At 44.6% G+C, this 25,222-nt stretch overlaps 1 protein-coding gene across 1 annotated transcript in view; it reads right to left on the reverse strand.

Moving 5' to 3' along the window:
- Positions 1–25,222, reverse strand: part of LOC137629379 (UBX domain-containing protein 1-like) — a 72,946-nt gene that overhangs the window by 47,308 nt on the left and 416 nt on the right. Inside the window, exons 2-3 of the mRNA XM_068360634.1 lie at positions 14,907–15,022; positions 32–164 (exon numbers count right to left, since the gene is read on the reverse strand). Of these exons, the coding sequence (XP_068216735.1) occupies positions 32–164; positions 14,907–15,022 (249 nt within the window). The remainder of the gene's footprint in view (positions 1–31; positions 165–14,906; positions 15,023–25,222) is intronic.

Here is a 25,222-nt window from a genome sequence, read left to right on the forward strand (position 1 = left end):
AAGAAATAAAAACCAGCAGAAATGCTCTTACTCGTCACACTTTATTGACTTGGCCTCCTCTTCTTCTTTACTGGCGCCTTCTTCTTTACTGGCGCCTTCTTCATTGGCATTAGCACTTCCAGCTTCGCCCGTCTCCATCTTACTATCGGACTGCGAGTCTTTATCTAAACAAAGAGTAAAATTCATTAAGAAACAAAAAATTCTATAACTTGCATAACTTTTAACGACAGTCAACAAAAATGTGTTGAGTTTTTACAATATCTATACAGTATCTGAAAATAATCTATCCTCTACTAATAAAACAGATCTACTGTATTCTAAAAATAATTATTTTTCTCTAATACACCTATTCTGCATTATGCAGTTGCCCAAAACATGCTCCAAAAAATGAATCATAATTCCCACTCTACAGAGGATTTCCTCTGGATCATCATCTCCTCCTATGCCTATTGACGCAAAGGGCCTCTGGACCAAGATCACATAATTTAATGTTTGGGATCTTGCCCTTTAAACTTTAATATCATGGATTTCTATCAAGAATAAAAATCTTCACTACTTTGAATAGTATCATTAGCTTTAACAAAAGACTATTACAGTACTGTAGTTCAACTTATCCTGAATAGCTAAGTAGGTGGGAAGAGCTTTATAAAATATAAAAGCATTAAACTACAGCACAAAATTTATGACCTTTTGAATGCTAAAGAGCAAAAATGATATTATAATTATAAAATAAATTTTTGAATATACTTACCCGGTGAATATATATAGCTGCAACTCTGTTGCTCGACAGACAAAAAACTGTAAAAAACTCGCCAGCGATCGCTATACAGGTTGCTGGTGTGCCCACCAGCGCCAACTGTCGGCCAGATACCACTCTCTCGATGTAAACAAAGACTCAATTTCTTCTCATCCCACTGCGTCTCTATTGGGGAGGAAGGGAGGGTCGTTTAATTTATATATTCACCGGGTAAGTATATTCAAAAATTTATTTTATAATTAAAATATCATTTTTAAATACAGTATTTAACTTAGCCGGTGAAAATATAATACTGTAGCTGATTCACACCCAGGGTGGTGGGTAGAGACCAGTTAAATATGTTTACATCGTATAAGCTAAGAGTTTTTATATATCATTTTGACAGTTATCAATATAACAAAACCAAAATAAATAGGTACCTGGTAAGGAAGTCGACTTAGACGATTACTCTGCCTTGTAAGTACGTCTTCCTTACGGAGCCTCGCGATCCTCTTAGGATGCTGACAGACCCCCAGGAGCTGAAGTATCAAGGGCTGCAACCCATACAACAGGACCTCATCAAACCCCTAATCTGGGCGCTCTCAAGAAATGACTTTGACCACCCGCCAAATCAACCAGGATGCGAAAGGCTTCTTAGCCTTCCGGACAACCCATAAAACAACATTAAAAACATTTCAAGAGACAGATTAAAAGGATATGGAATTAGGGAATTGTAGTGGTTGAGCCCTCACCCACTACTGCACTCGCTGCTACGAATGGTCCCAGTGTGTAGCAGTTCTCGTAAAGAGACTGGACATCTTTCAAGTAAAATGACGCGAACACTGACTTGCTTCTCCAATAGGTTGCGTCCATTATACTTTGCAGAGTTATTATATATTCACCGGCTAAGTTAAATATTTAAAAATAATATTTTAATTATAAAATAAATTTTTTAATATACTTACCCGGTGAATACAGTAGGGTCCCAAATTATGCGAGAATTTGGTCGATTAATGACCTCGTGTAAATGGAAAATCGCGAATTTCGAAACACACAACTAACAGAAATAATTCCATTGCGGCCATGGCAACCAGCAATTTGCCTATTCAAATGTGTTTACTACCCATTTCCAATACTTTCTTTGTACTATACTGTATTTCTTTATAATATCAAATTGTTTTTGTAAATAAATAAAACATTTAATATACTTTAAAGTTCTAATAACTTGAAAAATGGTTAAAATTACAACCAGGATAGGTGTAAACACCATATATTTCCCGTTATAACACAACCCAAAATACAGACAAATTTTAATTTTTGTCATATCTATTGTATAATACAACTGGTGAATAGCAAAACCATCACTCTATAGACTAGCTTGTTGTATGATTGAAAATCCAGAATTATCAAAATAAAGGCGATTTTATATCATGCGTTTCCTAAACACGCTAAAAAGCACAATAGAAAACGACAACCAATGTTTTGTTTACGTTTATCTCTGATCACAACGAAGAAACAGACGCATTTATACATCTGTGTTTTTTAATTGACAGCAATTTTACCAAGTATAGATTATATGTTGAATTTGTTATTACCAATGTTCTAATTATTTTTATTAGAACTTTCAAATAAATGAAATGAATGCCATTTATGAAATGTTTTTCTTTATGATGCCGCCTGAAACGGAAACCTTCCATTTGTTTACGCTCCATCTTCGATCATAATAAACAAACGAATGCATTAAACACACATGATCTAAGTCATAACTAATGATATTACAAACATTTAGTAAACATTATGTTATTACAAATATTTTACTTACCGTATCCATATAAATTCCTAAATTCGTAGCAAAGCTGGAAATTTTTTTTCCTTATGCGTTTAATCCACAATAGCAAACTGCCGCTAATGACAGAGTGATAAATTACGATAATTCTAAACTGTTACGAAAGATAATTGTCCTTTCCATATCCAAAATACTTTTCCTAACTTCAGTTATTAGTCAACTTGTACCCACCTCAATTATGGATCCATATGCAAAAAAGGTAAAAGAAGAAATTACTAGGCCTATTTTTAAAGTCACCGAGCAATTAGGTTACCGCTATAACGTTCGATGAGAGAGAGAGAGAGAGAGAGAGAGAGAGAGAGAGAGAGAGAGAGAGAGAGAGAGAGAGAAAGAGAGAGAGAGAGAGAGAGAGAGAGAGAGGGAGGGATGGTTTTAAAGTACTAAACAATAAATATGATAGGTTATAACACATTGGTGTTTATGTAATATTAACTGTATAGATGGTTTGAATAAGTTAAGAAATGGTGTAAACAATTCTTTGTTATTGTATTCGCGCGGAAGCTAGACATCAGCTGATGTGATCACAGCCAAAAGTAAAACAAAAATAAGTTAGCAATACTCGATTTTTAAAACACACCCGAAATTTAACAACATAAGTACATGTTTTATTATAGCGCAATTGACATTTAAAGAGTAAAAATTTTCTGGAATAGAATGGTGTTTCCTAAAAAATAGTGGTTTGCGGACGAAATCGGTTACCGTATTTTAAGCTATGATTGAAATGGATGTATACACGGTATAATTTTTTCGTTTTGTATTTAATTGACACTTCAAGAAAACCGATTTTGGTTTCTTCATCTATTTGTAAGTATTGTATAACGAGAGAGAGAGAGAGAGAGAGAGAGAGAGAGAGAGAGAGAGAGAGAGAGAGAGAGAGAGAGAGAGAGAGAGAGAATCAGCTGTTGTAATTGAATGTCATGTTTTTGTTTCGTGTACCCCCTGAAGCGAGGAATTGATCGCCACAACTAACAATATTCATGTTAATTTCATTCTTAAACTCAAGTTGCCATATGTGAACTATGGTTTTATTTCTTACGGAGAGAGAGAGAGAGGGAGAGAGAGAGAGAGAGAGATTTCTGCCATCAAATCTCTCTCTCTCTCTCTCTCTCTCTCTCTCTCTCTCTCTCTCTCTCTCTCTCTAGATTTTATTTTACCGTCTACTCTACAAAACCAATGTTTGCAAATCAAATGTATACTGTTTAAAATATGACAAAATATTGACGACTCGTTACCGAAGTTTAGGTTATTCACTGCCGATAAACGAACCCAGTCTACTCGTGAAAACCTTGAACGCCCAGAGGGAAAAATAAGGCTTTTAAATATACTGTACTAAACAAAAATAATGCTTTAATATACCATCATTAACACTACCATTACAATTATCGTAAGGTTGGAGAAAGATAAAGATTACCGAGAACGTAACCACATTTCTGTTTACATTTTGTCAGCTGGACTCGCACAGTTAACAGTTGATTTCATTGCTGATGTGGAATTTTATCCTTAAATAGGCTATTCATTATGAAATTATGTTAATGAAATGTAATGTTAATATTGTTTTGTAACATTTATTATAAATCACCGTATTTAGGGCTACCAATATACTTAAAAAGACAATAGATTTGATACATTTTGTAGTGCTTGACTCGCGAACTTTGAACAGCCTCGCCGATACAGAAAATTTATTTTTGAAAAATAGCGATCGCGGAAAAGGGGAATCGTGTAATTCGAACACGCTTAATTCGGGACCCTACTGTATATAATAACTCTGCAAAGTATAATGGACGCAACCTATTGGAGAAGCAAGTCAGTGTTAGCGTCATTTTACTTGAAAGATGTCCAGTCTCTTTACGAGAACTGCTACACACTGGGACCATTCGTAGCAGCGAGTGCAGTAGTGGGTGAGGGCTCAACCACTACAATTCCCTAATTCCATATCCTTTTAATCTGTCTCTTGAAATGTTTTTAATGTTGTTTTATGGGTTGTCCGGAAGGCTAAGAAGCCTTTCGCATCCTGGTTGATTTGGCGGGTGGTCAAAGTCATTTCTTGAGAGCGCCCAGATTAGGGGTTTGATGAGGTCCTGTTGTATGGGTTGCAGCCCTTGATACTTCAGCTCCTGGGGGTCTGTCAGCATCCTAAGAGGATCGCGAGGCTCCGTAAGGAAGACGTACTTACAAGGCAGAGTAATCGTCTAAGTCGACTTCCTTACCAGGTACCTATTTATTTTGGTTTTGTTATATTGATAACTGTCAAAATGATATATAAAAACTCTTAGCTTATACGATGTAAACATATTTAACTGGTCTCTACCCACCACCCTGGGTGTGAATCAGCTATTATATATTCACCGGCTAAGTTAAATATTTAAAAATGATATTTTAATTATAAAATAAATTTTTGAATATACTTACCCGGTGAATATATAAATTAAACGACCCTCCCTTCCTCCCCAATAGAGACGCAGTGGGATGAGAAGAAATTGAGTCTTTGTTTACATCGAGAGAGTGGTATCTGGCCGACAGTTGGCGCTGGTGGGCACACCCGCAACCTGTATAGCGATCGCTGGCGAGTTTTTACTGTTTTTTGTCTGTCGAGCAACAGAGTTGCAGCTATTATATATTCACCGGCTAAGTTAAATATTTAAAACATGATCTTGAGACAATGAGGGGACCAAACACAGCATGGAAGGAAACAATTTCAATAATAGAATTCATTTCTGTACTCACCTGATTTTAATACTTTACAGTATTACTTTCGTCGTTGGAAGCTTCGAATATTGGCATTAAAGAACTTAAAATTAAGATATGTCATTTTTGTTTCCTTCCAACATGCTAATAAATCTAGTAAAGAAATGAGACCACCGTCTTACAACATTAACATGCTGCACATGTCGTGTCACATCTTCAACCTTAAAGTCGACTTACTTCCTTATCCTCTTGACGCCACTAATCAGTGGGGGAAGAAGGTGGGCATGTATGTAAACATTAGGCAATTATAAAAATGAGAAATGTTACTATAGAAATTCTGTTTATTTCTATAAGCCTTACCTGATGTTTATATTGCTGACTCCCACACTCCAAATGAGGTAGGTAACCCGTAAACATACCTTTAGTCTATGCTTTTGGATATTTTAAAACTCCAGATGGCACTTAAAAATTCCCTTTATCACCTAATTACTATGAAAAGAAACCTTGTGGCCCAATCATAAGTTATAATTCTATTGCCATACCACACTGCAGAGGAGTTTATTTATCAATGAGCATCTTTCAGTGAGAATATTCAACTAATTATCCTGAGTTCTAATAGTTCCAGGCTCTATTTCTAACATCTACGATGCCCAATCTGCTATGAAGGCTAAAACTCCAAAATCAAAGGGATGGTCTCACTGGCTGGCGTGGGTCGTAGCATGCTTGATGTAGAGAAGCACTTTCCTACTTATCCCTTTTTGTGCTTCCTTTCAGGTTCAAACCAGAAAGTAGGTAAAGGGAAGGAGAAGGGGGACACTGAAATAGGCAGTCACCACTTCTAGCTACCGAAATTTCATAGTGAAGAGTAGCAAGATCAAAGACTCATGAGGCCAAGAGAGATGTTATATTGTCCAACATGCCCTATGATGACTTACCATGTTACTATCATGTTACTAAATGACACAAGAGGCATCTCCTTACTCACAGCAGCTGGAAAGGATGAGAGCCTACTTCTAAGTAGGCTCTCATCCTTCAACTTGCCTACTTTTCGTATGGAACCTGAAAGGGGGCTCATAAGGGCTAAGCAGGATTAAGACACTTTTTACATGCAGAAAATAAAATTCTTGTTGGAGTTTAGAAGAGGCCTAAGCCTTCCCTATCCCTGACACATGACATAATCACTCCTGAAGCTTTAGCTGCAGTTCCCAATGGAGCATTAAAGGATTTTTAAGAAAATAGATAGTGGAATACTGTCCCCCTGCTGTCAGTACACCTATTAATCTTCAAAAATAGTAAGGAGTCCCAAATTGATCCATTCTGAGCAAGGTATTATTATTATTATAACCTCTCTGACAGACCTTGTAAGGAAAAGCGAGAGACTCAGGAGTCCCTCAATTTTGGGAAAAAGTTGGCCAACAAGTTTTCAGACTGGTGAGAGTGTAAAGTCAGCATCTTTCCCTTCAAAACAAGCATTCTACCTAACTTAATTATGATGGCAAAGTCTCGGTGTTACCAGGAAGGAAGACATAAAGACCATCTCTACGTCCACAGGATATTTGCTTCACTTCCCTTAGATATATATACTTACACAGCAGTATCTGTTGGAAAGCAATCACCAGAAGTCAAACTTTAGGAATGTTAAGGAAAATTCCATGGATAATTAAGCACATGAGAAACAGAGGAGGTATCCTGCACATTCTCTTTGGGCCTAATTACAGGATCCAGTACTGTATTCAAGATACACATGCATGAACTTCCAGTCCTTGCATGTGCATTCCACCAAACATGCAACATCAGGTCCTATGAGCCATGCCAATTCAGCTCTTGCATTACCAAAGTAAAAAGTCATAGGAGGAGTCTCCAGGGTGATCCTTCCTTAAGAAGGAAAACTAGACAAGGAGTCATGAACTGGCCAATTAAGTGAACCCTGCCAGCAGATGCACACACATGCACGTTAGCACGTCCTTTCATCAATTTCCAGGGAGAACTACCGGTCATAGGAAGCTTGGCAAGACTTCTTATGAGAGATCACACTATGGGACTTTTTCTTCGTACAGGGGAAGTGGAAGAAGGGTAGAAAGAAGAGTAGTAAAGAGTCTGCAGGTGCAAACACAGCGCACAGTCTGATCACCTACCTTCATGCGTGCATGTTATTACCCTGATCTGTGCCAGGGAAAACAAGCAGTAGAAGCAGTAGAACTCACTTTGGGGAGCTGATAATATGAATCCAAAGAGTCCTCTAGGATTTAATGGGGGAATATAAACCTCAGGTGACACGAGAGGACACTTTTTGCTTGTCTTCCTGTGGTTCTTCCCAAACACCTCCCACTGCAAAGGAGACTAGAACAAGCACTCAATGCAGGGCAAAGTCACAGAACAAATAAACAAAAATGTTGACGATTTATAGACAAAATATAAACCATCCACGCACAAGCAATCCAAATTCCGCTAAATTAAAACTGAAGGGGAACGGACTTCAGACCAAGAAAGGGCAGAGCGTTGCAAGAGGCCTATAATAGATGGCAGGAGAAACAAAGTGCTAGGCTAAGATCAGGCAGGTGGGTATTAGCCTGCTCACCCACCAAAGCAACAGTTAAAAATGTTATTTTCATTAGTAAAATAAATTTTTGAATATACTTACCTGGTGATCATATAGCTGTCAGCTCTGCTGCCCGACAGAAAAACCTAAGGACAAAATACGCCAGCGATCGCTATACAGGTGGGGGTGTACATCATCAGCGCCATCTGTCGAGCAGGTACTAAGTACTCCAATGTCAACAAAGAACCAATTTTCTCCTCGGTCCACTGGGTCTCTATTGGGGAGGAAGGGAGGGTCCTTTAATCTATGATCACCGGGTAAGTATATTCAAAAATTTATTTTACTAATGAAAATAACATTTTTCAATATTAAACTTACCCGGTGATCATATAGCTGATTCACACCCAGGGGGGTGGGTAGAGACCAGCAATACATGTTAACATTAAGAGCTAAGTATTTTGTATTTCATTTTAGCAGTTATTCAAAATAACAAACATAAAATTAATAAGTACCTGGTAAGGAAGTCGACTTGAACAATTACTCTGCCTTTTTAAGTACGTCTTCCTTACTGAGCCTCGCGATCCTCATAGGATGCTGAGCGACTCCTAGGAGCTGAAGTATGAAGGGTTGCAACCCATACTAAAGGACCTCATCAAAACCTCTAATCTAGGCGCTTCTCAAGAAAAGAATTTGACCACCCGCCAAATCAACCAGGATGCGAAAGGCTTCTTAGCCTTCCGTACAACCCAAAAAACAACAATAAAAACATTTCAAGAGAAAGATTAAAAAGGTTATGGGATTATGGGAATGTAGTGGTTGAGCCCTCACCCACTACTGCACTCGCTGCTACGAATGGTCCCAGGGTGTAGCAGTTCTCGTAAAGAGACTGGACATCTTTAAGGTAAAATGATGCGAACACTGACTTGCTTCTCCAATAGGTTGCATCCATTACACTCTGCAGAGATCTGTTTTGTTTGAAGGCCACTGAAGTTGCGACAGCTCTAACTTCATGTGTCCTTACCTTCAGCAAAGCAAGGTCTTCCTCATTCAGATGGGAATGAGCTTCTCGAATCAAAAGTCTGATATAATAAGAAACTGCATTCTTCGACATAGGTAAAGAAGGTTTCTTAATAGCGCACCATAAAGCTTCTGACTGTCCTCTTAATGGTTTGGTACGTCTCAAATAGTACTTAAGAGCTCTTACAGGGCATAGGACTCTTTCTTGTTCATTTCCATCCAAATTAGACAGGCTTGGAATATCGAACGATTTGGGCCAAGGACGAGAAGGAAGTTCGTTTTTGGCTAAAAAACCAAGCTGTAAGGAACATGTAGCCGTTTCAGATGTAAATCCAATGTTCCTGCTGAAGGCGTGTATCTCACTGACTCTTTTAGCTGTTGCCAAGCAGACGAGGAAAAGGGTCTTCAAAGTGAGATCTTTAAAAGAGGCTGATTGAAGTGGTTCGAACCTTTCTGACATAAGGAATCTTAGTACCACGTCTAAGTTCCAACCTGGTGTGGCCAACCGACGCTCCTTCGAGGTCTCAAAAGACTTAAGGAGGTCCTGTAGATCTTTGTTGTTGGAAAGATCTAAGCCTCTGTGACGGAAGACTGCTGCCAACATGCTTCTGTAACCCTTGATCGTGGGAGCTGAAAGAGATCTTTCCTTCCTTAGGTATAAAAGGAAGTCAGCTATCTGAGTTACAGAGGTACTGGTTGAGGATACTGAGACCGACTTGCACCAGCTTCGGAAGACTTCCCACTTCGACTGGTAGACTTTAAGAGTGGATGTCCTCCTTGCTCTAGCAATCGCTCTGGCTGCCTCCTTCGAAAAGCCTCTAGCTCTCGAGAGTCTTTCGATAGTCTGAAGGCAGTCAGACGAAGAGCGTGGAGGCTTGGGTGTAACTTCTTTACGTGCGGCTGACGCAGAAGGTCCACTCTTAGAGGAAGTGTTCTGGGAACGTCTACTAGCCATTGCAGTACCTCGGTGAACCATTCTCTCGCGGGCCAGAGGGGAGCAACCAACGTCAACCTTGTCCCTTCGTGAGAGGCGAACTTCTGCAGTACTCTGTTGACAATCTTGAACGGGGGGAATGCATAAAGGTCTAGATGGGACCAATCCAGAAGAAAGGCATCTATGTGAACTGCTGCTGGGTCCGGGATTGGTGAGCAATAAACTGGGAGCCTCTTGGTCATCGAGGTTGCAAACAGATCTATGGTAGGCTGACCCCACAAGGCCCATAGTCTCTTGCATACATTCTTGTGAAGGGTCCACTCTGTTGGGATGATTTGACCCTTCCGGCTGAGGCGGTCTGCCGTGACATTCATGCTGCCTTGAATGAACCTCGTTACTAGCGAAATGTTTCGATCTCTTGACCAGGTGAGGAGGTCCCTTGCGATCTCGTACAACGTCCTCGAATGAGTCCCTCCTTGCTTGGAGATGTACGCCAAGGCTGTGGTGTTGTCGGAGTTCACCTCCACCACCTTGCCTAGAAGGAGGGACTTGAAGCTTCTCAAGGCCAGATGAACTGCCAGTAGCTCCTTGCAGTTGATGTGTAACGATCTTTGATCCGCATTCCACGTGCCCGAGCATTCCCGACCGTCCAATGTCGCACCCCAGCCCGTGTCCGATGCGTCCGAGAAGAGAAGGTGGTTGGGGGTCTGAACAGCCAGTGGCAGACCCTCTCTGAGGAGAATGTTGTTCTTCCACCAAGTCAGTGCAGACTTCATCTTCTCGGAAATAGGAATCGAGACCGCTTCTAGCGTCTTGTCCTTTCTCCAGTGAACAGCTAGGTGAAATTGAAGGGGTCGGAGGTGGAGTCTCCCTAACGCGATGAACTGTTCCAGTGATGAAAGCGTCCCTATCAGACTCATCCACTGTCTGACTGAACATTGGTCCTTCTTCAGCATGATCTGGATGCATTCTTGGGCTTGACTGATTCTGGGGGCCGACGGAAAAGCCCGAAAAGCTTGACTCTGAATCTCCATACCTAGGTACACTATAGTTTGGGATGGGACGAGTTGGGACTTTTCCATATTGACCAGGAGACCCAATTCCTTGGTCAGTTCCAGAGTCCACTTCAGATTCTCCAGACAGCGACGACTTGACGAAGCTCTTAAAAGCCAGTCCTCCAAATAGAGGGAGGCTCTGATGTCTGCTAAATGCAGGAATTTGGCAATATTCCTCATCAGTTTCGTAAAAACAAGAGGAGCCGTGCTTAGGCCAAAGCACAGGGCTTGAAACTGGTATACCACCTTCCCGAAAACGAACCTTAGAAAAGGTTGGGAATCTGGGTGGATGGGGACGTGAAAGTAAGCGTCCTTTAGGTCCAACGAGACCATCCAGTCTTCCTTCCTGACCGATGCTAGAACGGACTTTGTGGTCTCCATGGCGAACGTCTGATTTGTGACAGACATTCAGGGCACTGACGTCTAGCACCGGCCTCCACCCGCCTGTCTTCTTGGCCACTAAGAAGAGACGGTTGTAGAAGCCCGGGGATTGATGGTCCCGGACTTTGACTACCGCTCCCTTTTGTAGTAAGAGAGACACCTCTTGCTGCAAAGCTAGTCTCTTGTCCTCCTCTCTGTACCTGGGAGAGATACGATGGGAGTTGTTGCTAGAGGGGGCTTGCGCAAGAATGGAATCTTGTACCCCTCTCTGAGTAACTTCACAGATTGTGCGTCTGCGCCCCTGTTCTCCCAGGCCTGCCAGTAGTTCTTGAGCCTGGCTCCCACTGCTGTCTGAAGAAGGTGGCAGTCAGACTCTGCCTTTAAAGGACTTGGAACCCTTCTTCTTGCTCCCGCGTTGACCTTCGGCACGAGCACCTCCTCTGCTGGCGGCTCTGCCACGAAAGGGCGGAATGAATCTTGACGCTGGAGTGTCCAACCTGGGTCTAGGCACAGAGGGCAAAGGGGTGGCTTTGCGTGGGGATGACGCAACCAGGTCATGAGTGTCTTTCTGGATCAAGGAGGCGGCAATCTCCTTGATCAACTCCTCAGGGAAGAGGCACTTCGAGAGAGGAGCAAACATAAGCTCCGACTTTTGACATGGGGTGACTCCAGCTGACAAGAAGGAGCAAAGGTGATCCCGCTTCTTGAGGACCCCGGACACGAAAGAAGCCGCAAGCTCACTAGAACCATCCCGAATGGCTTTGTCCATGCAGGACATAATGAGCATGGAAGTTTCCTTATCAGAAGGGGAGGTCTTCCTGCTCAACGCTCCCAAACACCAGTCCAAGAAGTTAAAGACTTCGAATGCTCGGAATACTCCTTTCATAAGATGGTCCATATCCGAAGGAGTCCAGCAAATCTTGGAGCGTCTCATAGCCAGCCTGCGGGGAGAGTCTACCAGACTTGAGAAGTCGCCCTGGGCAGAGGCAGGAACTCCCAAGCCGAGAACTTCTCCTGTGGCATACCAGACGCTAGATCTGGAAGCAAGCTTGGCCGGGGGAAACATGAAGGTTGTCTTCCCAAGTTGCTTTTTGGACTGCAACCACTCTCCCAGTACCCTTAAAGCTCTCTTGGACGAGCAAGCGAGTACGAGCTTCGTAAAGGCAGGTGCTGCTGACTGCATGCCTAAAGCGAACTCAGAGGGAGGCGAGCGTGGTGCTGCAGACACAAACTGATCCGGATATAAATCCTTGAACAGCGCAAGCACTTTCCTAAAGTCTAAGGAGGGAGGCGTGGTCTTGGGTTCGTCGATGTCCGAGTGTTGGTCGTCAAGATGTGCAGCGTCGTCATCATCAGAGAGGCCATCGTCTGAATGTTGAGGAGGAAGCGGCAAAGGAGTAGGTAAAAGCTGGTCGGCTGAGTCCGGCAGCACGGGTGCATGCGTGGCTGCACTGGACCCAACGTCATGGAACTGTTGGTCAGTCTGAGAACTGGCAACAACCATAGCTGAGTGGGGACGCAAAGCGTCTACTCCTGACTGTGGTCGGTTAGCGGAGACCACCGTGGGTTGCGGAGGCTGACGCATCACGTCAAAACACGGCAACTTAACTCCACCCTCCTGTTGCTGTGGTAGCACACGAACGTCAACGGAGGGTTCCGTGCGTCGGTGAACGTCAACATGCGTCTGGCAGGGTCGACTGCGCATGGGTGGTGGAGCTCTCACAGCTGGAGTGTGGGAGCAGGCAGCCTCAGCGTCTACTGGGCGCACAACCGTGGATGGTTGTAGGCTAACGGGTGCAGCGTCAACCTTCTCCGCACGATACTCCTGCATGAAGGAAGCTAACTGAGTCTGCATAGACTGAAGCAAAGACCACTTAGGGTCTACAGCAGCTGGTGCGGCAACAGACGGAGTTACTGCCCGTTGCGGTACCACTTTGCCTCTCTTAGGAGGTGTGCAGTCGTCGGAGGACTGCAGTGAGTCCGAACTGACCCAGTGGCTACACCTGGGCCGTTGGACTTGCTCGGAAGGGACCTTGCGTTTAAGAGGCCGTGAGACCTTGGTCCATCGTTTCTGGCGTGAAACCTCTTCCGCAGACGAGGAATGAACGGGCTCACTCGTCTTCTTGTGGGTGGGACGATCTAGGCAAGATACGTCCGAAACCACGGAGGGAACGTCTGTCCGCTGATTAAAGCCTGTCGAACCCTTTGGTCGTACGACATTGCTTCTCCCCTGGGCTTGGGAGCTTGCAAGAGGTCCCGGACTGGGAGGACGACAGGCACGAACAGACGAACCCTCATGCGTAACACTGACACTTTTCACTGCACTAACACTCACTTCACTTCCCACTGCACTTTTACCTTTCAACTCCCTGACGTCAGCCATGAGTTGATTGCGGTCATTCGCCAATGACTCGACTCTCTCACCCAGAGCCTGGATGGCACGCATCATATCTGCCATCGAAGGTTGATGAGAGCTAGCAGGGGGGTCGGGAGCAACCACTACAGGGGAAGGAATAGGTTGTGGGGCATGGGGAGAGGAAAAATCAACTGAGCGAGCCGAACCCCTCCTGACTCCATCTCTCTCCAGCCCACGTGCACATTTCAGGAACTCTTGAAAATCGAATTCTGAAAGCCCAACGCACTCCTCACATCGATCTTCCAATTGACAGGCTTTACCCCTACAATTGGAACAAATGGTGTGCGGATCGATAGAGGCCTTCGGAAGACGCCCCGAACAGTCCCCAGCGCCACACCTCCTGCACTTGGGGACTTGCGAAGGGTCAGACATCTCGAATTAGTCAAAGGGGGAACTCAAAATCTATCCAAGTCGTCAACAATTAATCCAAAATTCAACAAAAGAATGCAAGGAAGTATTGAAGATAACTTCTGCACAGCGATAGCTAATAACCAGAAATGAATACTTCACCAAATAACGTGAAAATCAATCCAGAAAACAACAGCGTATTTAGTAGGTCTTGCCGGTGGCACGACAGAGAGAAAAATTGGTTCTTTGTTGACATTGGAGTACTTAGTACCTGCTCGACAGATGGCGCTGATGATGTACACCCCCACCTGTATTGCGATCGCTGGCGTATTTTGTCCTTAGGTTTTTCTGTCGGGCAGCAGAGCTGACAGCTATATGATCACCGGGTAAGTTTAATATTGAAAAATCTTGGTACGAAGCTCCAATGACTAAATCCACATCACACAAGGAATACTTAATAAGTCACCTATTTTTCAGATAAAAAAGAGGTAGCGGAATGCAAGGCCAAGTAGAAAATGTGAATAGTTTTCAGCACAACATTTACACCTAACGTTATAGTTTTCAAAGTAGATTTATTGATTTGGGCCCTTAGCCAATGGGTGGGGCAGGGAGACCATTCAGCACTGTGGAGCAACTCGGGGAAGACCCAATTGTTGCACCAGAAAATAACAAATTTGTAAGTAATTTGTATTTTTCCTAGTATACAAACTTGGAGCTATTTATAGGGTAGTCTTTCAGCTACGCCGAAAGTATACCCTATAAATAGCGGAGGGTTTGTATCTACGCCGGAACAATTAATAGTTATGAACACCAACTGGAAAGAGTTCTTGGTATTTCACTTTTCATACTATAACAGCAAAGACTTAAAAAACAAACCATTAGAAAAAAGGTACTATCAATAATAAATAAGCGTAAATGTTATGTAATGCAACCATTAGCAAGATGTTACCTGGTTGTTCCTTCGCTGGAGGGGGATCATTTATGCTAGGATCATCAGCATGAGCTAAGAGCCATTCCATGGCTTGCTCAATTTTGTCCCCGCCCACTACCGAAAGCGCCTTTTTCCTGAAAGATAAAAGGATGTTATCATTAATATGGAAATTTCAAGCATTCACAACCCATTAAGTACAACATTTTGTACAAGCAGACAAATCATCAATAGACATACTGTGGCCATTGCATCTACTCATCAAAATATAAGTAATATGTTTTGTACAATATTCTCACAAAGATAAAAGTACAATCAAAGACATTTAAGTCAATATGCAATGAAATAACTTCTGAATCATATGGGTTAGCTATGACCAACAAAAATCATATTCCTCCATTAAATTCATAACTTCACAATACAATAATTTTATATTAAATAACAACAAAAGTTCAAACAATTTTATATCTACAAGCAACTGTAAAAGTACTGTAATGAAAATTCACATAAATTTATCTATACTATCCCAAGTCAAGATATGTTCATCATAATCATTACTGTTTTGTACATCAGATTTTCCCATAACTCAAATTTTATCATTTTATGCACTTTTGGCTGAATCCCTATCTGATTTAGGTATCTATTTTTTTTTCATACAAATAAGCAAAAGCAGGTAGGTGTCAAAATATCGAATTTCATTATTTAACAATAAGAAACTCAACACAATTGACCGTCCAAATTTCTTTGGAAATGATTTAATGTACAAGCGCAGTACACTAATTGAAGTGAATTAGAGGGGTAACCTTTATGACAAACTTTTAAGTTATAAAAACCTTTCACACATCCCCTTTTGAGCAAAACACCTTGGCAAACACTATAAATTTGCACATTTTTCATAAAATCACAAATTTTAAGTAATTTGTATTTTTCCTAACAGTACTTACTCAAACTACTTTCTTAGGAGTATCTGGGATTCTCCTCCCAACCGACCAGAATTTTGTGTAGTTTCCCCTATCTCCGTTTTCTATAGTGGGTCCCTCTGTAGCGGATGAATACGCGCCCTGAGGCGACCCGGGTCAGTGAGCGCGCATGGCCAGGTCTCGGTCACCAGTAAGTTTATGATAGATATGGTATCAAAGTCCCGTAAGACACTCGGGGAAGGATGGGCGGGCCATAACCCGAAAGTAGTTCGAGGTAAGTACTGTTAAGAAAAATACAAATTACTTAAAATTTGTGATTTGTTCCAACACGGAGTACTTACCTCGAACTACTTTCTTAGGAGACTTATACTTTAGGAGGCGGGGGGGGTCTTACGGGCCGAGAAACCGGCTGGATAATAAGATCGAACCTAGATAGGAGACTATGTTCTCCTGACCCAAAACGGAATATGAGACTTAAGGAAAACTACGCAAAAAACTATTTAGTGTCTAAGTAACTCACCTCTATAAGGATCTTCGGACATGGGTAATTTCATCTGAACGTTTCCCACATGGCAGGGGTAAGGGATAAGGGGGGGGGGGAATGGAGGGGAAGCAGTAATAAGGGGGAAAGGAAAGGAAGGAACCTGTGTCGCTTGGACTTACCGCCCACAGCTTCCCCGGGGCTACAACCTTAAATCTTTTGGAGCGCACGAATGACCGGACCAATAGAGAAGCCGTCCAAAGACTTTCTAGAACAGTCCTTCAGGTAGTGGGCCGTAAAGGTGGACTGCCTGGACCATGTGCCTGCCTTCAGGATCTGGCCCATCGCCATGTTCTTCTCGAAGGCCAACGAAGTGCTCAGGCCCCTAATATCATGGGGTCTCGGCTTACCCGGAAGGGAGACTCCGGTGGTGTCGTAGGCCCTCATAATCATCTGTCGTAACCAGAAGGAGACAGTATTCCTGGAGACTGCCTTCTTCACCAATCCCGATGAGACGAACAGACTCTTGATCCCAGGGCGAAGTCTGGCCGTCCTTTCTAGGTACTTTCTAACTGCCCTGACTGGGCAAAGCAACAAATCCCTCGGGTTGTCCGATCGCGGAATCGCCGGCACCGAAAAACCCTCGAACCTAGAGTCCCAGTAAGCTGGGTTCTGTGTCTTGGCTACGAAGTCGGGCAGGAACTTGAAACTTATCTCTCGCCAGCCTTCCATGTGAGAGACCTCGTACGACAACCCATGGAGTTCACTTACTCTCTTAGCTGATGCCAGGGCTAGAAGGAAGACAGTCTTGAGGGTGAGCTCCTTGTCTAGGATGTCCTTAAGGGGTTTGAAGGGCGGCTACGACAGAGCCTTCAGAACTCTGGCAACGTCCTACTGGGGCACTCTAGAGGCACGGGGAGAACATGATTGCTCGAAGCTCTTAATGAGCATCGAGACTTGTCGGGAAGCTCCTAGGTCAAGACCTTTGAGGAGGAAGACTTGTCCCAAGGCCGCTCGGACACCCTTGATGGCCTGAATAGACATGCCTACCTCGTCTCTCAGATAGACTAGGAAGTCTGCTATTCTATGAATGGAGGCCTCCAACGGCCTGATGTTCTGTGAGGCGCACCATTTAGTAGAAGTGGTCCATTTCGGTTGATACACTGCGACAGAGGACTGTCTCAGGTAACCCGACATCCTTGCTGCAGTCTTCGACGAGTATCCTTCCTTCTTCAGGAGCCGCTCGATAACCTCCACGCGTGTAGGCGGAGGGACCGAGGGTTTTCGTGAAACCTTTGGAAGTGGGGCTGACGGAGGAGGTCTTCCCTGTCTGGAAGGGGCCATGGTGGGAGGCGCACCAGTTCCTTTAGGTCCGCGAACCACTCTCTCTCCGGCCACCAGGGCGCTACCAAAGTCATCCACAGGTTGTTTGCTCGCCTTACTCTGTTGAGGACTTGTCTGAGCATCCCGAAGGGGGGGAAGGCATACACGCCGAGGTTGTCCCAAAGATGTTGAAAGGCATCCTCGAATGCTGCTGTTGGATCTGGCACAGGAGAACAAAACAAGGGGAGCTGTGCGTTGAGTCTTGTGGCGAAGAGGTCCATTACTGGCGAACCCCACTTCAGGATGACTGTCTGGGCCACTTCTGGGTGTAGGGACTACTCTGACCCTACCACTTGACCCATCCTGCTGATGCCGTTGGCTAGAACGTTCCGCTTTCCTGGAATGAACCTGGCTGTGACCTCGATCTGTTCCTTTGAGGCCCATTCCAGGAACTCTGTCTTGAGACTGCACAGTTCCTTTGACTTCAGTCCTCCTTGCTTTTTCACGTAGGCCACCACCGTGGCGTTGTCGCACATCAGAGCCACGGTGTTTCCCCGGAGTAGGTGGACGAATTCTAGGCATGCCCTTTGAACGGCCATCAGTTCTAGGACGTTTATGTGACGGCTCTTCTCCTCGGGGAACCACTTCCCCTTCGCCGACTCGTCGAGAAGATGGGCTCCCCATCCCTCCTTCAATGCGTCCGTGAACAACAGCATCTCTGGGGGATCGATCGCGAAGGGCATTCCCTTGAGGGTGTTCGTCCTGTCGTGCCACCACTTCAGGATCTCCTTTGTCTCCGAGGACACCGGGACTATCTCGTGCGGGGACTCCCCCGGGGTCCAGAATTCCTTTAGGTTCCACTGAACCACTCTTAGCTTGAGTCTCCCCCGGGGGACTAACTTTTCCAATGACACGAGGTGGCCCACCAACCTCTGCCAGTCTTTGGCTCTCCTCGGCAGGTCCGCTAGGAAGGGGCGAATTATCCGATCTAGATTGTCCAACCTCTCTGAGGAGGGGAAGGCCCTCACCTACTGGGTGTCTAGAACCATCCCCAGGTAGGTCATCCTGGTGGAGAGCGTCAGCTGCGACTTTTACAGGTCGATGGTAATACCCAAGTCCCTGCAGAACCGTAGCAGCTTCGCGCCTTGCTCCCTCAGTACTCCCTCTGAGGCTGAAAGTAACAACCAGTCGTCCAGGTAACGAATCAGGCGGATTCTCTGTTCGTGTGCCCAGACCGAGACTGTTGTGAAGACTCTTGTGAAGACCTGAGGGGCTGTCGACAGCCCGAAGCAAAGGGTCCTGAACTGCAACGCTTGGGTACCCCATTTCACCCTTAGGAACTTCCTGCTGGAGGGGTGGACAGGGATCTGAAACTAGGCGTCCTTGAGGTCTAGGGACATCATGAAGTCCCCTACCCTCAAGGCTGCCATTACCGACTTCGGGGTGTCCATCTTGAAGTCGGTCTTGCACACAAACTTGTTGAGGGCCGATAGGTCTATGACCGGCCTCCAACCCCCTGTCGCTTTCTCCACCAGGAAGAGTCTGCTGTAGAACCCCGGGGTGGGGTTCTTGACTGGTTCTATCGCCCCTTTGGCGAGCATGGCCGACACTCCCTCCTGCAATGCCACTCTTCTTAAGGGGTCCTTGGGCGCCAACCACTCCGCCTGTTGGTCCGGAATTAGAGGGGGCAGGTCCGCTAGGAAGGGTAGCCTGTACCCGTCCTTCAAAACTGTTACGGTCCACGGATCCGCTCCGTAGTCCCGCCAAGCTTGCCAAGAGTGTTTGAGGCATCCCCCTACCTGAGGCTTCGGCAGGAATAGGGGGCCTCTCTGCCTATCTTCTCCTAGAGGCGCGGCTGGAACGCCCTCTCCTAGAGTTGGGATAGGAGGACCTAAAGGAGGCTTGCGGAGTCGAACCTCCCCTACGGGAGGGCTGCGAGGCTTGATGCCAAGACATCGACGGGGACTCTCTCCTAGGCTGGACTGGCGATGAGTGGGGGGGCGTCTGGTGCGGACATCCTATGAGCCGGACGCCTTGCAGCTGGGGGCCTGGGCTCACCTGCCTCTTTGAGCTTCCTTACCCTCTCCATTAACTCTTCGACCGCCTTCAAGGGGAAAACGGAATCGCCCCACACCGGCGAGTTCCTCAGAGATCTCGCCTCCCGCTCGGGTAACCTACGGAGCAATTTGTTCAGGACGGTGTCCCTTTTCCGTAGGACCCAGTTGGCCGTTTGCGAAAGGGATTGAAACGGGAGGAATTTCAACGCCTTTCCCCCCGAACTGATCAGTTCCCACAACAAGGTTTGGTTCTCCGGTACGGAGAGGTCATGAGAGGACTGGAACCCCACCAGTCCAACCAAGAAGTGACATTCACCAAGTCTTGGGCTATATCCTCCATCATGGAGGCTTCCGCTGGTGAGAAACACACTGGAGCAGAGGATGCCCTGTCTTCTGCCGCTCCTTGATTTAGTGTGGTAATTGCTGCCTCGATTGCACGGGGGCCTCCCGGCGACCGTCCGGGACGTAAAAGCGTTTCTGCGTTCTAAGGCCCGGAAGCAGTTTGGAGGACCCCTGGCTCCTGGGGGTGTCCGCTTGGCTCGCTATGAATTTATCGATGTGGTCCATTCCTAGCTTCACGTTCGGTGCCAGAGGGAGGGTTAGGGACGGTTTCTGCTGGACTGGGTTGTCCACTAACCTGCTCAGCCCGGAGAGCCAGGCCTGCTCCGCCAATGGTTTAGGATCGTCCAGCCTGCGGTGTCGCCTGATGAGCACTAACACTTTCCGGTAGGAGGAGACGTCGTCAGAAGAGCACTCTCCTTTTATGAGGCCTTCCGCTACCTGGTCATCCGCATGGGGCGCCTCGTCGGTCACGGATGGAACTGAGTGGGAAGCTAAGATCCTTCCTCTCACGCCGAACCACTAGAGCGGAGACTTGCAGAGCGGGCGGATCCGCTGGGACGGGAGTAGCTGTCATGGGTCTACTCCCTCCCGCGGAGCTCCATGGAGCCGTGAACCTTCCAAGATCTACCGGCTGGCCCTGTCGCTCGGGAACAGCCGCCGAGAGATCGGGAGCTGGGGCCATGCTGCCGGCCCGAAGGAGCGGCTCTTTCCGCTGGGCGGATGGAGCCGGTACCTTCGCGGACTTAGGCTTGGCGAAGGCTACTTGGTGAGCCGACTTCGGGCGACGGGCGGACCTACAGGAGGACCCGTGTCATGAGGGTGATGAAGCGGCTCTAGGGAGCCACCCGGAGGAGCCCAGAGCAGAGGCTACCTTGAGTAGTTCGCTGAGCGGGATTGTAACTCGTACCCACTCATCTCTTGATGAACGGCCCTTTTTATGCTTCTTTCTGGAGGTCCTGGCACGTTTCCTGGAATGGGCAGAGCGCGAGCGAGACCTCTACGGGACCTCTCCCGCTTCTTCCTCGAGTCCCTTGGGCCCGCATCTTCCGAGGAGGACGAGTCCGATGAATCTGATGTAAACGATGACGGGGAGGACGACAAGCCCGCTGAGTCTTCCGATACGTTTGATGCTGCTAGGGGATCCTCGTGTCATTCCACAGGTGAGGGCGGCTGCAAAAAGACGGGCGGGAGCGTACGCACAGCCTTCTTGGGGGCGAACCAGCTGTCGAACTCCTCTTCTAACCTCATCAGAGACCTGAAGCATAGTGTGCCCAAGAGTACCATCAAGCAAAAGAATTCTAAGCCAAGACAGTGCAAGACTATGGTACAAAGGCTATGGCACTATCCAAGACAAAAGAACAATGGTTTGATTTTGGAGTGTCTTCCTGGAAGAGCTGATTACCATAGTTAAAGTCTCTTATACCTTTACAAAAGGGCAGTAACCACAGAAGATTTACAGTGTAGTAGTTAACCTCTTGAATGAAGAATTTTTAGATTATCTTAGTAATGTCAGGTGTATAAGGTGTAATGAATAGGACAGAATATTTGATGTATGTGTAGGCAAAAGAAAAATTAGCCATAACCAGAGAGAGACCTAATGTAGTATTACATGTAACTACTGTATTCCTCCATCCACAAATCTAGATTTCTCACAGTGGTTCCAATATTGGTTATAAATGGTGTGTAATGGGTTTTTAATAGATATGAAATTCAAATATATCACCATTATATCAATCATTATCAGACACTCCAGTCTTACGGCATCATTTTAATCTGCATTGGCCAACCATAATTCAGAGATGCTATATTCTACTTTCACACCAACAAAGTATGTGCGGTATTCATTATGATGGTCATTTGGGCACTTTATCCTGGGGAAATCTGGGAGACGAGTGAATAATGATGATAACGTATTTACCAAAGAAAAACAAGACTCACTGCACTCTAAGAACTCTAAGTGTACTTGTTATTTTTAAACTGTTCCATTACTTTATGAGCATTGTCTAATATGTCTTAGCTGCTTGTTAAAGAATTTAGAGGTAGGGTAATTTTCTAGTCCAAAAAAAAGATGAAAATATTTGCTATGGAAGTACCGAGATGTTTGCTAACTCCAAATTTTTTAAAATTATTATATTATATAAAGACAAAATTAACTAGAGGGGCACTCAGTAGAAAGCATGCCTTTGCCATGCCAAGTAGTCTTATTTTGCTCTTAACTTCACTGTGTACACATACTTTATTGTAATTTCTTCAAAATCTAATGGATTAGTCCTTGAGTCATACCCCTCATGTCCTCCAAGTTTCATTCAAATTGGTTCTGTAGTTTTTGCATAATATTGCTCACAAACAAAGATTTGACTAACAAAATATTTGCCATTTACTTAACATTGCAACCTAATCCTGAGAGGTTTAACTGAAGAGGAACAAAGGTGTAATCCTAAGTAAATCACCCTTCGGTCAGGTAGGACATGACGCAACAGAACAAAAAAGGAAAAAAAAAACAATACACCAGTATTACAGGGCCCCTCACGAGTCTGTCCCAAGGTTCCTGGTGGACCTTGACCAGTGTCCACCTCAGATTTTGGATAATGTAGTTACGAGCTTATCCCCAGTATTGACTGCTTGTATTTGAGGCATATTTTCCTAATACTGTACAATAGTTTTCATGTGGATATCAATTATAACAATTATAGACATGAAGCGTATTTTCCAGACTGACAACCTTGAGGCTTAACCCATGAATTTTAGACAATTCCTATTAGTACAATTCACTCTATGCTTTTTCTTTTAGGTTTTCACCCATTCTAAAATTTCTGTTTTACTGTTGGTTCACCTATAATTTTATATAGAGCCTAGGTGTTCAGAAAGGCATAAAACATGTAATATCTTTACTTTTGTACCTTTTGGAGATACAGTAAATGAATACACAAAGGGTTAAAACATAAAAACATTTGTAGATAGGCAAACACAGGTTGGCTCAGACAGAAAAAAGGAAAGGTAGTGTATAGGTAGTTGGGTCACCAAATTTTTGTCCGCCAAAATACTCAGAAACTCGGCTAACACGTACAGCACAATATGTACTGTTTGCCAGAAAAGAACAACAATGAAATTAAGTTTAATTACGAGATGAGGCGGAACAAAAACCAATAAGTGAATAATTAGTGTTAGTTCGTTGATCAACGTACTCATTAATACTTTTATTAGTGTGGGTGATCACGGACTGGGATAGGGAGGATTCTCATTTTCTATGTGAGCAGCAGGTCTGGTGACCTCACGATCTACACTCGTACCACAGGGAAATTCATACAATTTTACGGAGCCTTTGTATATCAGCGGCCAGTTCCTCCTGCAAGTATGAGGGGCACCAACTAACTTTAACTTCCTCCACCTAACCTAACCTACAAGCTATATCCTTACCTACTTACTCAACAGGGGGGAGGTTAACGACCCCCTGCGAGCCCCCTTAGTCAGCCGTCATCATACAAGCAGGTGGCCGCTATCATACATACACCCCAATTTTACTAAATCAGAGAAATGGCCAAACATAAAATACCACCAATTAACCTTAACATCAGCGTGTCTTTACCAGGGTGGGGACAATGACCTATTGCAAGCCAGTTATATCAAGTAGGGCTAGATGGTGGATTTGTCAGCCCTCAAGCAAAAAACACCATCTAACCATCGGTATGTGTACTACTAGTGCAATTGGTAAATGTGTAGGAGAGCTCCGCGGAAGATCTTGAAGAATTTAAACACCTACAATTCACTATTATATCATATAGAACGCTTATATAATAGTCAATATATGAGCAGCTTCTATTTAACGAAGATATTCGTGTGTATAGTTATGTTTCACTTGGATTTTTTCCAAGTGTTTGTTTTTGTTTACTGTGTGATGTCTTGGCTAAAATGAGCTGTTTCACCACCTTACTGCGTATGGCAAACTAGTTCTCAATGCTATTCTAACCAATAACAGGTGTTTTCTTGACGTCACACTGTTTGAAAACCAATCATGGCGGTTTTTACAAATCTAGCCAATGCTGACACTTATTACTTCACTTATCCCTGCTATTTTTCCACCAGTTACCACAGTTTACGTGAAGTTCCGCGGAGGAATATTTTTGCACGTCTCGGATCTCCCTTCAAACTGAAAAGCTCATTTTGCCGTGAAGTATGGGGCAATTAGCAGGACCTTCATCCCGTTCCGACTGTGTCACTTGTGACAATTGCTTTATTTCTTATGGGGATTTTTGTGTACATTATTCAGGGAAAGTTGATTTGCTAATTGCATTTGCTCAACGTCATGGTTTGATTTTGGCAGAGAAAAAGTGCCCTAATTGTGAAAATGTGTGCCGTATAGATTACAACAAATTAGCATTCCGGTGTGATCGTAGTGTGGTTACTCGTGGGAAAAGGAAGAGGAGGTGCAATTTTTTCGTGTCTTGTTTCAAATTTAAGTTAGATATTGAGACTAATTTGAAGTTTGTGTTCCTTTTTTTGCAAAATGCGTTTTCATTTGAATTTGTTTCGTTTGAACTGAAACTCAATGTGGCCTTAAGGGGGGGTCGCAGGGGGGGCAGAGCCCCCCCCCCCCCCCCCCCCCCCGCCCGGTAGGCCTAGGTAGGGGTACAGGGCCCCATAGGCTAGGTTAGGTGGGTGTCTTAGGTTCGGTGGTGCCCTGAAAATTATTGTGGCCTTAAGGGGGGGTCGCAGGGGGGGCGGAGCCCCCCCGGTAGGCCTAGGTAGGGGTACATGGCCCCCAGGGTAGGGTAGGTAGTTGTATTAGGTTCGGTAGTGCCCCGAAAAATCACTTTTCTCCTCCTCCCCCCACCCAAAAACCCCGCTTCCCACTGGGGTCCCCCATAATTGTAGTAGTAGGTTTATGCTTACATTTTCTGTGTAAGAGTTAGGTGGTTGTAGGAGGATTATCTCACAGTTTCAAGGTAACTGTAGCTCTAATTTACTGTTTTCTTTCGTTTTCTACTTTTAGAAACTTTTAAATCGAGCGCGGAGCTCTCCTACACATTTACCGTGCAATTAGATAAGAAATTGTATAAAATTTTTCCTAATTGCATGAGCCATCTATAACATTAAAAAATCCGTAGCCTTCCTATATCAGCGGCCAGTTCCTCACGTCTTGATTAAAAATAGAAATCAACTAACCTAAACTGTCCCCCCTAACCTAACCTACAAGCTGTGTCCTTACCTACTTAC

Source organism: Palaemon carinicauda, chromosome 2 (assembly GCF_036898095.1).
Source record: "Palaemon carinicauda isolate YSFRI2023 chromosome 2, ASM3689809v2, whole genome shotgun sequence".
Lineage (NCBI taxonomy): Eukaryota > Metazoa > Arthropoda > Malacostraca > Decapoda > Palaemonidae > Palaemon > Palaemon carinicauda.